Source organism: Aplidium turbinatum, chromosome 6 (genome assembly GCF_918807975.1).
Source record: "Aplidium turbinatum chromosome 6, kaAplTurb1.1, whole genome shotgun sequence".
NCBI lineage: Eukaryota > Metazoa > Chordata > Ascidiacea > Aplousobranchia > Polyclinidae > Aplidium > Aplidium turbinatum.
Genome location: NC_137477.1, coordinates 27,136,589 through 27,154,842, shown reverse-complemented (window position 1 = coordinate 27,154,842; position 18,254 = coordinate 27,136,589). Strand labels below are relative to the sequence as shown.

At 36.6% G+C, this 18,254-nt stretch overlaps 1 protein-coding gene across 1 annotated transcript; it reads right to left on the bottom strand.

The window, feature by feature from the left end:
- Positions 1–6,547: 6,547 nt before the first annotated feature.
- On the bottom strand, positions 6,548–17,868 carry LOC145772076 (mucin-5AC-like). Its single transcript, XM_082583891.1, has 7 exons — positions 17,737–17,868; positions 16,815–17,108; positions 14,252–14,533; positions 13,724–14,014; positions 10,629–10,916; positions 8,418–8,696; positions 6,548–7,264 (listed from the first exon to the last, which is right to left on the bottom strand). Exons 1-7 carry the CDS (start codon positions 17,798–17,800, stop codon positions 6,882–6,884), a joined length of 1,881 nt encoding a protein of 626 aa, XP_082440017.1. The 5' UTR covers positions 17,801–17,868; the 3' UTR covers positions 6,548–6,881.
- Positions 17,869–18,254: the final 386 nt, after the last annotated feature.

Here is an 18,254-nt window from a genome sequence, read left to right as displayed (position 1 = left end):
TTTGTGAAAGTTTAAATATCGAATGCAACACTTACTACGGTACTTTAAACAAAAATTATCGCACTCTGAACATATAAAAAAACGACAAAAAGGCCTAACCTATAAGGCATGTGACCAGTGAGCACCATGTCGCCTTTCCCCCTTCTGAAATTTACTACTGGGTCTCTATTTTTGAGTAAAGTGGCCTAAAATAATTTTCAAACCAGAGGTTGTGAATCCGAATCATAAACATCAGACGACTCCACAATCTGTTGGTACGCCATCTTTGACTACATACCAGTGTAAAAGACTATGGAGGTTAAATAAATAACTAAAAAATTTTCATTCTCATCATCATCATTTTTATCCTGTGGTAGCCCACTGTTGAGCGAAGACCTTCTCCTTTTCTAGGCCATGTCACCAATAGTCACAGATTTTAATGAAACTTCACACAGTTGTAGAGCTTAGTTTTTTAAGCAATGCAATACTAATTGGAGATAAATGGAGTCAGTGCTTTTTAAGCTTCGACTCTTTGAAAATGGTTAATTTTTGTGATCACTCAAGCATGAAATTTAAAAAGAAATTTTGAATTAAATTTTTAAACTGTTACCACAGACGATTTCACTTTATAAATATGGAATTTGATCAACTTGTTGCTGGTGCTTCATAATTGTTCTATGCAATTTCAAGAAACTTTTGTCACGGTTGAAAAATTTACTACACTTTTTTTCTAATCTACGTTTATGTTTGACGCAACTTTGACCGATAAAATGACCATTTTTGGATTTTTCATGTAAAGTATCATATGAAAAGTTTTGACATACTCTTTCTAATGATTAAAAAGAGATAATGTGCACATGAGATTATCACATCAAAATAAGCAAAACGTAACCGCTTCATTTTTAGGGGCTATTCATTCGTTTTCAATGCAGTTCTCACAGTTTGGTCACAGCCAGAGATGGAGGAAACATTTTAAAAGTAGGTGGGCCCAGAGGCGCAGCAGTCAAAGTCAATGCAACATCTGGGGGGCTTCGCCCCCCAGACCTCCAATACTATTGTTGCGTTCCTCATACTTGAAATCGTTTATAGCCTACATTGTTTTCATGATTGCCTTTCGTGCCAACAAGCAAAAATTTTTCATTTTACAAAATTGCTCTATAGCGCTATACAAAATATGGCGATGTAGGCTACACACAAATAAAAAGGCAACAATACACACACAGTCATAATACTACATCGGAGTAATAATCTGCAGCATTATAGGCTACAGTACGTGCAGTCGTGCATATGTATTGATATCATTGTTTTAACCATAGAGACCATAAAGATATTGATTGATAGATTGCTTCACCAATTACACGCAACCACACCCACACGTGCTGCCCATCAATAGTGGGCTCAACAGAAAAGTTTAAAGATTGGATTTCATCATTGAGCTATCAAAGATAATCAAACTAGTGCACCGGTATATCAAATGAGTGAAAACCTTTTTTGGAACTCCCTTTCTCATTTGACGTTTTCGCTACCTATTCAAAAAAATTTGACTTTCAAAAGTGGGTAGGCCAGGCCCACCCAGAAAATAAAGTAGGTGGGCCCAGGCCCACGAGGCCCACGTGGTTCCTCCATCCCTGGTCACAGCGGAATACCATAATATCTCCTTGGGAAAGTTGTTGGATAAAATTCCCGAATCCTTCGTCTGTATGCGATGACACTGAACGAAACACTCTTCTGAAAAAAAAACAGGCTGTTAAAAATACAGCGCAACACGGTACGCAGTAAAGAAAAACTTGCCACCACAAGACAGATTTCTGGATAAAGAACTGAAATTTTGTCGAGTTAGTACGCACAAAGCAGAACTGTTTAATATCTGACCAACCTTTTTAACCGACAATCTACAAAAGACGAAACTAATTGCCATATTTCGAACGCACATAACTTGCATCTATGACGTAACAGTCAATATGTTTGTTGTGTAATTTCACAGGAAGTAAATGTGGCTGATGCAACAGCTCATAATTTAAGATGATGCAATTGCAATAGTTCATAATTCGGGATGATGCAAGACCTCATCGTTTACAGAAATATTCTATGACGTAAGATGTCAGGTTAATTATAACTTTAACGGTTGAACGGTTTTATGTGACGTTTGATCTGGGGACTGATTGTCCGTAACACATTTAAATATGACAAATAGCAATTATCTTAAAACAGCAAATGTATTAGAATGATACCATACCGGTAATCCAATTTTTACTAACTACTTTGTTGTTCACTGTTGTCAAAAGACTTAGTTTTAACTCAAATCGAGCACTGGGACATGCCTCAGGCACATTACTTACTTACAAACCTGTCAACATAATTTTTGCATTAGGTTCAAGAGGTTTAACACTAATTAATTGAGGCTTTTGTGGCATCCCCTGGTGGTAGCCCTTTGTAATTCTGAGGGTTTTTTTTGCAGATTGAATCAAGGTTATAACGTTTAATATCTTTTCAGGTATTTCCGATTTATTGTTTTTGCAGATTTTTCAGAACCTTTTTATGATCACCCTTTTAGGGTGAAACAGGCTGTATAGTGTAGAAGTTTTGTTGATGTCACTCATTTAGTAAATTGACAGGATCAGTGTTTGGGTTGAAATGATGGAATTCACTCAACGCATTTTGATAAAAAAGTCGACACCTGTTAAGAAAATTTGCTTACATTTTGCAAGTGGCCCCAGAACCTGTATTGTTATTCCCACTTTTGATTTTGAAGATAAAACGACAAATGTATAAACTACACCAGGGCTACTCAAGTGGAGGACCGCTGTCCGAATTCGGACATTCTGGGTGTTGATGGTGGACCTTGAGCTTGTGGAAGAATAACCTCATTGCCATGTTTCAGAGCTTCTTTAAACAGATTTCTACTGGGAGGCAGCAATTTTTACTGTGATTATCCTAGTTGCTGGGGGCTTCGACTCCCAGACTCCCAACACTTTCTCAGAAATCCAATTCTAGTTACATTTTACCTAAAAAAGTGGTTTGGTACAGATAATTTAACTTTCATGGCTGCCTGTGAAATAACTTATTCACTGCACCGCTAAAAGTATTCAGTTTGTCAAGCTGGACGTTTGTTAACATTAGTTGAGTAACCCTGGAGTACACACAGTCACACTTACGAAAAGGAATTCATATAATGGAAACCAGCTTATTGGCCGAGTGGTTTCACCTTCGGCTCGGGTGCTGGTAGATAGGAGTTCGATTCTAAATCTAGTCAAACTGAAGATTTCGAAAACAGTACGGTAGGCTACCGATTGTGTTTTTTCTTGCATAACACAGTGAGGATAAGTGGTGACATCGTAAATCTGATATGAAAAATTGAAAATTAGCCCTGTTGCTAAAAGACATTAGCAGTTGTAGAGCGACACTAAATGAAAACATAACATTATTATTATCATACATTGGGTTGAATATGAAGTAGTCTACCTCGCATTATGCTTAGTTTCATCACAAGTCTTAGTTTTGCACTTAGTCTTCCCAAGACAAAAAAAATGTTTAAAAAAAATGTAAAAATAGTAACCAAACAAACATGATTGCAAGTTGACTTCCATTAAAATGATGTTTCGAAATTACGTAATTGAGGAATTTATACTTGTGTTACGGACAGTCTCTGTACAAATCAAACGTCACATAAAACCGTTGTCTACTGAACCTGACGTCTTACGTCATGGACTTGCTAGAAATAGGCAAAGATTGCATCACCTTTGTCACACCTGTTGAAACATTACATCATCGTTAAATCTTGAATTACGAGATATGGTATAAGCCAAATTGAACAGGTGCTTGAATAGCTTCATAATGCTTATCATTATTACGTCACATAAGATGCTTACGTGCGTTTGGAAGATTGCAATCTATTCTCATCATTCTTAAAATTTTTGCTTGAAAAGTTGATCGCATATTAAAACGGTTTTGTTTGTGCTTGCCAGCTGGACGAAATTTCCGTCTTTATCTCAGTAATTTGTATTGTGGTGACAAGTTTTAGTGGGTAGACTACGGTGTTGCCTTCATTCTTCGACAGCCTTGAGGCTATTTTTACAGAAATACAATTCTTGAATAGACGTTTTCAGAAGAGTGTTTCTTTCGGTCATTGCATACAGACGAACGGATCCGGAAAATTTATGTTACAAATTTCCCACGAAGAGATTATGGTTTACCGTTGTGACCTACTTGCATTACAAAAAGACGCTCAAAATGCCATCATTTTGAAGATTTCACTAGGATAGATTTCTGTAGTCAATGGATAATGAAGGTAACAAACTATCAAATTTATTACACTCTGGGCAGAAGTGAACAACATTTTTCAACAAACAGTTGAAGCTGGTAGTCGAACCAGGATCGCATAGCCTATTTGCAACGCAAGCGCATCTAGTGCGTTGTACTAAAACTAACTGACTACTTGTTTTGGTCTATATGCTTGACCCAGCCAGCAAATCTAATTTTTTTCATCGATTCAAAGTCTACAAACAAATGTCTACAAACGGTTACTTGATGTAAAAAAGGAATGACTTGCTAGCTGGGGAGCGGCTGACAAGCCAATTGTGATAAGTTTAACAGCAAACGAAAAAAAATCTTTCACTAAGCAAATGGATCAGCGTTTACATTGAAACGATGAAATTGGTAACAAGTATTTTGATAAAAATACCGATACATGCCAAAAATTCTATTTGAATAGGGTAAGTTTCTGAGCTGACTTTTATTCAAATTTTGAACGACTTTGTGCTCTGGCAACATTGGAGACAGTGCTGCCAAAAGTGCTCATCCGATAAACTTTGCTTTCCTCGCTAGAGCGAGCGAGTGAAAGCGCTATCTGCCTCACTTTTTGCTAGCCTTTTTAGATTTTTTTAAAAGTTAGCTAGACAACCGAATTACTAGACAGTTTATAAAATAGCCTAAGTCAGCTAGATCAGTGGCTCTCCTCTGATCTAGGCGAGTAGTTAGCCTTTTTCCTTCCCTAGGATTTTTGTGATAAGTTTAACTGTAAATGACAAAATCTTTCACTTGGTAAATTGACAGGATCAGCATTTGCATTGAAACAATGAAATGGGTACCAAGTATTTTGACCAAAAAAGTCTATATATGCCAAGAAAATCTGCTATGGTTTTGCAAGTGGCCTCTAAACATTTATTAAAGGAAACTTATGTTTGCAGCAATGTAAAGTTTTCTCCTTTGGCACAAATGTTTGATTGACGCGCTATTAAACTTTAACCCTATCTGTAGAGACACGGGGTTTTGTGAGGACGCCCCACTCTATTAGTGAAATATTTCACAGAAGGAAATATGAAATTTGTTGACTTTTAGATTTTTTATTCTTTGCGAATTTTCTACACCTAAACTGGTCATTTCTTTACCTTCCTGCCCTTCACAATAAGCATTTCGTCTCAGGTGGCTAGACATTTTCGTGCAATGCTAGTTATATATATGTTAATGTTAGTGCAATATAAATGGTGGTACCTGGTCACAGCGGTAAACCATAATCTCTTCGTGGGAAAATTGTAACATAAAGTTCCCGGATCCGTTCGTCTGTATGTAATGACCGAAAAAGAAACACTCCTTTGAAACGTCTATTCAAAATTGTATTTCTGTAAAAATAGCCTCAAAGCTGTCGAAATTGGATGCAACGCCGTACACCACTAAAACTTGTCACTACAGAACAGATTACTTAGTTAAAAGACGGAAAATTTGTCCAGAGCTAGCAAGCACCAAGCAAACAGTTAAATATGCGACTGACTTCCAACAAACAATTTTACGAATAACCAGAATGATTTGCAATATCTCAAATGTACGTAGACAGTAACTGTGACGCAATAATGAAAGACATTGTCACGCAATTCAAACCGGTGTTCAAAGGTAGTGATGCAATATTTCATCAGGTCTTACGACCGATGGTGCAATATTTGGACATTTTCTAGCAATTTCCATGACGTAAGATGCCAGCTAGGTTAAGTAGACCATAACGGTTTTTATATGACGTTTGATTTGGTGAAAATTGTCGGGAACAGTACCATTACTTTGAAATAGAGAAACGTTCAAAAATGCCTTGGTTTATATTAATGAGCACAAGTAATTTTTTGTTTAGTTCTGTTATAAGTCAAAAATTTCAATTTTAAAGCTATTTTTGGGAAATTAGAATAAAAACCGACTTTCTGACGTTTTTTCATCTCAAACACTTTATTTAAATAAAGTTGTTGAGTAAAAATTTAATTTCTATACGCACAATACACATGGCTATTACCTTGTAAAATATTTTGGTTCCGTGATTTTCATAGCTCCCGTTTTTAGCGATTAATTAGCACGGGGCTAAGAAAGCCCGTGACGTGCTTTCCGCGTACGAAAACAGCTCGTATTAAGATAGGGTTAAGCAGAAAGATGGCGAGACGAACTCTACCAATTCGACAAACACCGGGCACAAACGTGCAAAAACAGACAAAATTATAAAGATATGAGGAAGGCCTTCGTCCTGCAGTGGAACAACAATGGCTGACAATGATGATGATGATGATGATGAAGCAGAAAACAGGCAATGAAAGCATGAATCACATGATTTGTGGTTTTATTTTCAGACAGCACCTTCCAAGCGTTGTGCTCCATGATGATGAGTAGCCTAATAAAGAAACACAATCTTTTCCAAAATGAGCATAGTTTCTGCAAGTGCGCTTAAATCCATATGCATGCATGAAAAGTTTTAAGAGCTGAAAGGCGAATTTTTTACATGATAAAATTCGATAATAATATTCAGGTAAAAAAAAAATTCTGGATCTATAGAGCAAATGGTTACTACACGACAGCATGTTCAGAGAGGGCCTACTGCATGCTGAATCAGCACCACCCGGAAAATATAGAGTTAACTTTAGTCATGAAACTTTTTACACCTCCACCATCTCCTCGTCTTCCTCCACCACAATAACATCCGCCACCGTCACCATCTCTTCCTCCTCTTCCTTCGTGCAACAAAATCGAACTTTATAATCTTGACATGTGGCCGGGGGTTGTTGTTGGCTGTTGCGACAACTGAAGCCTCCTGAAAGACTTAAGTCAACTATTTGATGAGCAGTAGTATAATTTGCATTGTTGAGTAGACGAGCATCAATCGCTACTGGAAACTGACACACTGAGGAATCTATCGCTCTTATTGAGGACAACAATTCACAATCACATCCGTCCGTTGAAGAAGAAGGATCATCAATGTCAAAGAACTCTGTCCATATACCATTCAAACGTGAGCACTTATCTTCACATTCTGCCTTTTCTGAAAAGTAAAGGATAGCGAGTGTTAGGAAGTTTTACTTCTCATCAAGCCAAGTTTGATGTCTATTTTCCTAATATAAATTGCCTACAAGTCTGCAAAGTCTCCCATGCTCTGATGTACTTGGTCCGTTGGTTGTGCCCTTACAATCACAAAAGTTTACAGTTTAAAGTAAAAGTTTTGTCACAAAAGTAGGTTACTGTAAAGTAGCCTGCTTTGTCAGATAAAAATAACCCTTGCACTAGACAGCATCATAAAACTATATGTCACTTTGCACAGTTCGCGTCGATTGAGTAAGCAAAAGCATTAACAAGATACACAAATTAAATAGTAAAGCTGTTACGTATTCATCTGTTGGATCAATAATTGCAAATCATACTACGTCACGAAATAGTATACTTGATTATTATAGTTTTTTGTTTCTTTTCTCAAAATTAGAAACTCGACGTTAGATTATGAAAGTGGATAATAAAGAACTCCAAATGGATAGGGAAAGGTGTATCTGTCGCAAACCACCAAACAATTTTGTAAACAGAAAGTTGCCCGTCGTGCTTGTTTATGGCAAGGGAGTTTAGTTTATCAACCAATCTTTTTGGAAATAGTGTTGACATACAATCAATGAAAAAAAGAAGAAGTCTAATTGAAGTTAGTTAATCATACTGAAAAGATTGAAGCTTTTTGCTTAAACCAGAGAAAAAGCTAATCCGAGAATACATCTCTAACTGAAGAAACTTAGAGGCAATGGTCCATATTTACGCCTATAAGTGTAACGTTTGCATAAAAAACAAAAACTTTGCAATATTGTAACTTAATTGAAATGAAATCCTAACACAAATATTCTATTGACACTAGAAAGAAATATAATAAAGTTATGAAGTTGAATATGGGATTTTTGTTTGGTTATATTATTGCAAAGAAAGTAGGCTATTCTATTGATACTCAAGAGACAAAAAGTTTTTTGCAGCCACTTATTTTTGTAGTCATGTATTTTTTGTATTTTTATTGCCTTTTTTTTTATCTAACGCAAATAGGCTGGGATAAAAATTTTTACAATAAAAATAAAAGCGTTTTGAGCCTAGTTTATACCATCCCTCAACTTGTAGTAACAAAAACAAAATGAAAGCGAGGTTGTGTTAATACTTTGAATACAGTATACCTGGACAACAGTATCTGACTTTATAATCACAACAGTCTTGACCAGGTGGTTGATTGTTGTAACATCTGAAGCCTTTCTTTAGGTTGATGAGCACATTTTGATTTCGAACTGAATAAGGTGTTCCTGCACTGGTTCGAACATCAATTGCTGTGGGGTTTGGGCACAGCTTATCAGGGAACATGTTGTAATGGGTTGACAAATCTTCAAAGTCTCCACCCTCGTTTGGACTGTCAACGTTAAAGAAGTCCGTCCACCGGCCATCAATGCATTTTTCTGACGCTGTGTAAAATCATAATTGTTTTTACCTGATATCAATTTCGCATGCTCAGTCTGTAAACTAGCAACGTAAGTTTGAAAAATAAAAATTGTTTAAAAAAATAAATAACAGTATTTTCCAAAACTTTTGTTGCCATGGACTTTTTTCAAACAATTATCACAACTGAGAATCTTGAAACTATTGAGCTTCAGTGCGAGCTCTGCAAACTTAAATTTACTTACAAGTTAACCAAGAACTGTCAAGACTTTTCACAACCTAACCCAACCAAGCGATTACATACGACCACTGTTTCAAAATACCGATATTGCATTTTGCATTCTTTTTCACAATATCATTTCTTTTGTATTCTGACAAAGAAAAATAAATTGAATTGAATTTTATACCTAGATGAATACAGAACACACAATGCCGATGTTATATGTCCTGTACAATATTTTATGCAGTGTTTCACATGCGTGAACCTATCAAAGTAAACTTTCATAATTTAAACTCGTGGATGCTCTAAGTCCGGTTGTTAAAACGGACAAAACACCATTCAAGTGAAAAACCGTCAAAATTGATGGCTCGGTAGCCTACTTCTAGTATTATCGAATTAGGATTATGGTAGAGCATAAAACAACAAATTATTGTTTTATTTTTATGTTTTGAGGTTTGACCTCCTTCTCATGAAAATGTAAAGCGCCGTAAGCTACTATACCTTTACTTTTTGTAACATTTGCAACAAAAACGAGATCATAGAAGTAAATTGCATAAGGGAGTACAAAATGAAACAGCGGTCACACACAGACAGCTTGGTATCTATTTATAGGGAATATTAGCCTACAGCAAAAATTATTCCATCAGTGTAAACTTTTAACAAAATGGTTAAAAGTCGTATAAGGTCAAAGTCCTGATTTTGAAACGGACGAAATACCATTCACTTTAAAATGTAAAGCGGTCATTGTACCGCTTAATACTTTTAGTGTTAAAATTTTTATAGACTTGTGTAGGATCTGTAAAGCTTAGGTTGTTGGGAACCACCGGTTTAGAAAAAAATTATCAGTGACGGTTCTGCAATTTGCACATTCACTTTATTACTTCCTGCTAATAACTTCAAACACTCGCCTTTAGCGACATAAGTATGGATTCTAGTTTATCATTATTGGTCTAGCTGTAGGCCTACTGGATGAAATTTTTCTGACTTCATTTGCCACCACATTAGACAGACGATTGATATAAAATCAAAGGTAAGCCTAGTGGTGTACGTATAGTCGTAGAGGAACCATTAAGTTATCTTTCCTTTATCAGATTTTTCTTAGACGACTAAACAAACGATTTGACTTGTTTTAGGTAGCAGCATTCAAAAAACACAAAATTTCACCACAAACACATTGAAATCTAAAATCCTGGCATAATACCCTTCATTCATCCATGCTGTGCTTGCGGCACTTTGTTGATTCGTACCAAGGCTGGCAGGGTTGTTACGATAATGATTTGGCCATAAAAAAACTTTAAATTCAGTCAACTAAGCAATATCAAATTTTCAAATTGAGCCCAATGTGGCCATTTGTCTGAATGGGCCATAAACTCAGCCATTTTCCATTTTTGGGTAAAATTAAACACAAATCCAGAAATGCGTTACATTTTAATAAAAGAGAGAGCCCAAAATGTGGATGTTAAACTCATGTTCAACAAACGTTTCGAAAATTAGACTGTCTTCATCTTCAGTGCTCGAAAATCAACAATGGTAGCGTAATGTACAATTTGTATGACAACCCTGTGGCTAATATCAGCAAACAGACATTTTTCTTGAAAAGAAAAAACAAACATAGCGTATCCTTTGGCTACAGTGCGCGTTTTTTTACATATCTTGATTTGGGCCCAAGAATCTCATTGGTACCGGGCCTAAAATATTCTCTCAGCGGACCTGGTTATTGCAACTAGCTTTTACTTACGTGGGGGGCAACAAAATCGTACTTCGTAATCTCCACATTGTGCGTTGTTGTCAGAGGTTTTGCAAGAAAATCCATCTTCTATGCTCAAGTGAGCGATGCGTCCATCGACTGGATGGTGAATGTCTGTGCCTACGAGTCTAGCATCTATTGCAATTGGGTTAGTGCAGAATTGATCAGGAAATGTTTTTTTCAATGATGAGATCGTTTCAAAGTCCCCTTGGCCAGTTGGATCATCTGAATCAAAGTAGTCAGTCCATTTTCCGTTTGTGCATTCAGGCACAACATTATCTGTAAAAAACACCACAGTTTTAAATCAGGATTGAAACCATCAGTGCAGACTCGATTTTTAATGATAAGAGTTTTAATATAACTTTGGTAGAGAAGTAATTTTGCCGTATTCCAAACATATGGTTAATAACAATTCGTGTAAATATTTTTATTAAACGAAGAAGTTTTTGTGTTGTCCACTCTGTGACTAAATACTGAAGGCATCTATTCGACGACCTAGTGGTTATTGGTTCGATTATTATCAAGAAAACTTGGTTGTGTCCAGGGGCGCCGGAAGCGGGGGGGCAGGAGGAGCGGATGCCCCCCCCTGCCCTCAATTTTTCTGCAGATGGAGGGGCAGGGGGGGCAATGGTGCCCTTTTAAAGTCATGTAAGCTACTGCACATTTTGCAATATAACAATTTCTGCTATTCGCTCTTAGCTTGATTATAATCTTTCATTTTTGCCTCAAAATAATATTTACGGCACAAAATTTTGCAACACAGTAGCCTACAGGCCTTAAAACTCTTTTTTTTTCGGCAGCCATCGTGGCCTACCGGGAGCTCCTTCTCGGCGGCCAAATCTGCGTGCTTGGAGGCTAAAATACAAAATAAAAATAACGATAGCACAAGTAAATAGAATTAAACTTGCAACAATGCTAAAATGATCACTTAGCGTTGTTGAAATCTGGGCCTGGGCGACGTCCTACAATAGATTCGTTGCACCACGCAATAACTGCTTTATCGGGATAGTAATCCAGTACTGATGCGGGACCATCTAACTCTAACGACACTCGCACGAGTGTCTCCAATGTGGCTGATTTTAAAGAAATTCGCCACTTCCCTAGAATTCTTTTTAGCAACAAAAAACAACGTTCGACATGTGTTGACGATGACGGCAAGGTAATGAAATAAGTATTTCAATGATGTGAAGAACATTACTAAAAGAAGTATAATTTTTGCAAAATATGATCAAAAAATGTTTTCCCCTCGGACGTCAACTAACCTATTTCTCCTTTTTAACAACGATTCAATGTCCGACAACATCGAATCGACATAAAAACGACAATATTGCCAGTCGACATAAATTAGCACTTCGGATTAAGACTTTGTTAAAATAAACGTCAGGAATTACAAACAAGACTTACACCGCTGGTGATCGCAGATGGATATATTCCATCAATAACAAATATTCCCGCACAATGCAACAGTGGCGATTATGACGCGCTGACCTAATTTTGCGTCACTCTTTGATACTACATATTTTCGTCAGTCAATCCACGATCATTCTATTGCGAAATTAAATAATTGGCTAGAAGAGACCGGCGGCCAAACTTGGCCGATTGAGGAGGTAGCACCAGCAGTCATTCAAGCACTACTTAGCGGCCATGGCCGCAGGCTGCTTTAAGGCTTGACAGTAGGTTACATCATTATAATATAACATGATGCCCTTTTTTGTATACCGGACACTTGTAGGCTATTATTACTCAATACATAGTGAGCTGATAGATTAGCATTATCGCTACATCTTATCTTAAAACTTGAAAAAAAAATTGGCCTTTTAGTAAACAAAAGTGCCCTTTTTTCGTAATCTTGCCCCCCCAGTCAAAAATCGTTCCGGCGCCCCTGGTTGTGTCTTGGCATGACACTCAATATCAGGCCAAATAGGGAACAAATTCAATAACATCGAAATAGCTTTCATTGCTTCGTGCTTACTTCTGTCGTTTGTTTTGCTTTTGTATTTGCATTGTCCTGTTTGTTAGCCAACAAACGAAGTGGAATAATGGTCAAACATTGTTGTTCATCCTTTTTACACTAGTCAACAAGTTTAAATGTTTTCGGCTTGGTTTTCAGTAAGCAAATAATCATTTCCACCACATAATCATTAATTAACAATTGCACCATCTTCAGGCCACCTAATTAAGTGGAAGGTCTGCGTGTCTTGGAAGATGAAACAAAAGATTGGTTGCTCTCTAGTAGCTTTTTAGCTTATAGTCTGGGAGCATCATGAAACTGGGGTGGTAAAAGAATAGACCTTCCACTCCAAAAGCTCATACGACGACGACGACCAATCAGCAGCCTCGCAAAAGCAGGCGTTTGATTTTAATTGTTCAAACCCAGATATGTTAAATTATTTCCGTTCCTATGTTACCGCAGTGATTAATACTAATTAATGCAATTCTTTTTTATGAAAATCTGACAGCAATTTCCAGGAGTTGTGTTGATGAAGACAATACGGTGAGTCAATTTCCGTTATACTTTGTAGCCTACAGCACACAAAGGAATTAAATAAATCCTCCCAACCATAATCTACATCTCGAACAGCAGACATGGCAAATTAATAGACTCAGGCAAAGTAAAATATAGCCTATATCTTACATTATTGACCTACTTATTAAGATTGCATTGAACTACTGTAAACGTTCAAAAATTTGACTTAAAAAGATAATATTTTATGATCTAATCAGCATTTGACTGAACCGTTAAAACTTTTTTTTTATTAAAATAAACAGCAAATCCCTAATAAACAAAAATAAAAACCACTGAAATAAACACTCAACGCAGGAAAAGTCTAATGTGAAACTGAAGATTTCAAACAGAATGAAAAATCTTTGCACTTCTCCAAAACGCGTCTATTTTAGTACGATCATGTTTAAGTCATAGCCTATATAGGTTAAAAATTAGCAACATTTCACGATTTAACATTACTGTAGCCTAGATCAAAGCATTTATATTTATAAAGGATTCCTTAACGCTTTTGGTGCTTGTGCCAACTTACTTGATTCCGTTCAACATATAGCATAGTTAGTTAAAAAGATAGTATTCTCACTTTTTGGGCAGCAAAATCTGACAGTAAAGTCTCGACATTGCATATGGGGCTCGTTATAACAGCTAAAACCGTATGTTGGACTGGCTCTCATGTTCCAGGCAGAGATTTGAGGATTGTAAAGGACTCCATCGTCAGCGGTTCTTATCTCAATCGCAGCGGGTGTTGTGCATGATATAGATTCAGGGTAGCGTTCATTTATGGCATCAATCGTCTCAATATCTCCAAGGCCGGAAGGGGTGTCGCAATTTAACCAAGCAGTCCAATCGTTCGGTCCGCATTGTTGCTTGATAACTGCAATGGGAAACAAAGGTATAAAGATAGTGAAAAAACTCTTTAACTCTGAATAAACGTTGAATTTTCTATTGATGCTATCTATCAACTATTTAGCATGTCATCTATTTGTTTAGGCCTAGTACATATTGATCCAATATATATTTTATTTTAATAAAAACTGAAAATCATAACTTAAAAACTGTCGGTACATGGAATTACAAAAATAACTTTGACAATAAGACTATCTCCACTCACCTTTGGGACAACACAGGCGAATTTCAAAGTCGTCACACCTTCTGTTCAATGTATTGTCACACCGAAACCCTCTTTCCAAATTAATATCAATGGCTGAGACAAAATCAGTATAATGCCAGTGCTTTTGATCAGCTACTCTTCTGGCGTCAATTGCAGTTGGCTTTTCACAAATTTTGTCTCCATACTTCAAACGCAACCTCGGCATCAATTCACAATCGCACCGCCCAGTTGGATCGTCGCTGTCGAGGAAAGACGTCCATTCCCCATTAACACATTCTGGAACTATGCAAAATATAATTGTATTGCAACAATTAATACGCCACAAGAATTATCTTCAACAACACAAAACCAAAAAATTGGTGGATTATTCAGATTCTAGGAGCCTTATAGATATGGTAATAGTGGATTGTACTAGCTTTCGGAACACAGTTCCCTAGTCATGTGCTATGACTGTAGGGAATTGTGTTCCGAAACTAGTGCAATCCGCTATTATCACGGCAAACTCGCAGCATCAGGCGAAAACAGGTCGCTAAAATCCAGTGTTGTACGTTGACGCCGTCAATTTGACGGCGTCAACTTTTTGTTGACGCTGAGGCTAGCGCCGTCAATTTATTTTTCAGTTGACGGAAGTGATAGCGCCGTCAACTATTTTGCCGATTTTAAGCGTCAAGCGCTAAGCATCATTTTTTGTTTTCATGGAAAATCTCGTTTCACAATAAGAGTTTCACAATGTATTGTGGCCAGCGCGACTCATCCGAATTACCGGCTTTTGCGTTGGTTGGAATGGCTCCCTGGAATACATGCGGAAGAAGTTCGCCAAATGGTGATCACCCTTGTATTGAGAACGAGGGATCAGAGACAGAAAGCGAAAAATCCATGAATGGCATCGCGGACGTTGAATATACTTTATTTCAAGAGCTCTATGCCCCTGAAAAGAGCGATGTTGGTGCAGTGGACCTCGTTAAAAGAGTTATTAATGCTAAACTATCACAGCACGCTTGGAAGTGATACCTTTCCGACTAAACGTTTTCAACTTGTTTTTGAAATACAACACACCAATACCAACCAGCGCTGCTGTGGAAGGCATGTTTTCACTTGGAAAGGACAATATGCGCAAGGGCGCCGGAAGCGGGGGGGAGCAGGGAAAGCGGATGCCCCCCTGCCCTCACATTTCTGTGGATGGGGAGGGAAGAGGGAGCAATGGTGCCCTTTTAAGGTCATGTAAGCTATACTGCACACTTTGCAATATGCTATTCGCTTTTAGCCTAATTATAATGTTCTATTTTTGCCTCAAAATAATATTCACGACACAAAATTTTCCATCACAGTAAGTTATATTACATCATTATAAAATAGCATGATGCCTTTTCGTGCCATTGTTCTTTGTATAGCGGACACTTGTATCATTACTCGATAATGAGCTGATAGATCAGCATTATCGCTATATCTTATCTTAAATCTTACAAAAAAAATTGGCCTTTCAGCAACAAAAGCGCCCTTTTTTCATATTCCTGCCCATCCAGTCAAAAATCGCTCCGGCGCCCCTGAATATGCGTCCCAAACGCAGCAGATTGTTAGACAAACGTTTTGAAATGCTTGTTTTTCTGCAAGGAAATAACTAATAGGCTGAGCAGCTAATTACAATACAGTCTCAAAACATAATACCTGCTCTTTATTTATAGCTATTGTTAGCCTGAACTTGGTTGAAATATTTCCGTTTTATGAGGCGCTGGCAAAAAATAGCGCTAGAAATTAGCGCTGACGCTGACGCCGTCAATTTCTTTAAGAGCTTACGCAGTCCTTTACGCCGTAAAGTTTTTAGGCAATTCACGCTGACGCTGACGCCGTCAAATTATTTCAATGACGCGTACAACACCGCTAAAATCTACATTGTAAAGTAAGCAACGATCATGTTGCTAAAAGCAAAACTCAATCAATTCGATTATAAATAACTTGTCATGTGTCCAAAACCAAATGTATGAATTGTCGCCTACTGATAAAATTGTGTTAAAATTTGTATCACTCGGCCACCAACTGTCAGTAAACATAAAAATCATTAAATATAATAAATATATTAAACAATAAATAATACTACAAAAAGTGCTCAATGCCAAGCAAAAAGCCAAGCAGGGCGAATTAAACCAAATATGGTTAATTGGTCATTAGTCTTTAAACCCTTGACAGCCTGTTTCACCTAAAAGGAGGATAATCAGAAGGTCCTTATTCAAATAGAATCTATTTGATTAGATTATTATTAATCTATTTGATTAATCCATTAAATTAGATTCTATTTGAATAAGAACCTTCTGATGATCCTCCTTTTAGGGGAAACAGGCTGTGAAGGGTTTAGAGACTAATAACTATATTTGATTTAATAAATTTATTATATCAATATATTAAATCAAATATATTATCAAATGTTATAACGTTAAAGTAGGCTACACATTCTATAAAGTTGGAAAGTAAGTAGGCTGCATGTTTTCATTTTTCACTGGATATTCCCACTTTTAGTTGCGTTTCAACAAACGAGATGAATTACTTTAATTTGTTGCTTACAACTTACTTTTTGGACAACAGAACCTGACTTCATAATCGCGACAATATTGGTTAATATTTTTGCAAACGAGTCCCATTTTAGAGACCACTACGTTCTGACTAGAAAGAGAATCATCATTTGTGTCTCCTTTTACTCTTCCCTCTGCAGCAATTGGATTGGAGCAGATCTCCTCGGGGTACTTTTTGTTGAGTATGTCAAGAGTTTCAAAGTCTCCTCTACCAGTGGGATCATCCCCATCAAAGTAGTCCGTCCAGTCTTCCTCTTTACATGTCGTAGTTTGCTGTGAATTTGTATCTGAAGCTGAAACGTTCGGTGGTTAAGATATTGATTATTACCTAGATTTGCAGCTACTTAGATAGCCTACTTATTTAGATAGCTTTAAATAAAGAAATCGATAAGATCATTTTCTATGGACGATATATAAAAATGATTTAAAAACATTGAATAATATAGTAGCCAACGGGCCTGTAATTGTGTAATTACAATATCTAAAAAAAATTGTAAATTTATTTGGAAATGCGCAAGGAAATTAAAATATTTTTCGTTACTCTTTAAAAAATAAACAGTCGGTTGGTTGAGTCATTGTCAAAAGTTGGGATTGTCATATCAATAATGCAGTCTACTGAAATTATTTATGGAAAGTTAGGTTAATGCACCAAATTAGTCAAATAACTTTAACTTTTACTTCAAAAACAATTTTACATTAATTGGCCTGTAAGCTACTTTGAAATTAATTGCATAACTTACAAATGCATCTCACAAATTGCGTTTACAAAAAATGCATATTATTACTCGCGCAACCTTGTGGCAGTTGCTTTTTTCACAAGAGTGTAGCATTTTTTTAGATTTATTTTTGTTTCTCATCTTGCTAGCGATAGCATGCATACAACCTATCTAATCACATCTCTGTCTGGGGCTATTCACTTACCTCCAATCCCCGAATGTAATATACATATAAATATCAAGAGCCATGGTAGCTTGGTTACTGTCATCGCTATCTTAAAACCAGTTACTTGAATACTATAAGTCTACAACAATCATGAAAGATATTGAAAATTTCTGGTAAAAGTAATTCGAATAAGCGAATTATACAGAGTCCCAAAAGCAGAAACTTGACTCATTTTAGCAAAAGTTATATTCGATTTGTGGTAGGATATTGATAATATAAAGTTAAAAACTGTTTGTTTTTCAAAAATTTTCGTAACATGAGGTTAGTTTTCAACTTTAAGCCTCTGGCCTCTATATAATTTAGCCTACCAATAAGCCTATTCTATCACGTTGTTCCATATTTGCTCAGTTCAATTTTTTTTTGAGTAACCAAAGCGCATTGAAAGCTACATTACACGAAAACACACCTGGAGAGCTACATAAGAACAATGGTAAAATCTTGAAGTTAACTCCAATAAACTACAATTACAACTGTGATTGAAAGTATTTCAGAAACAA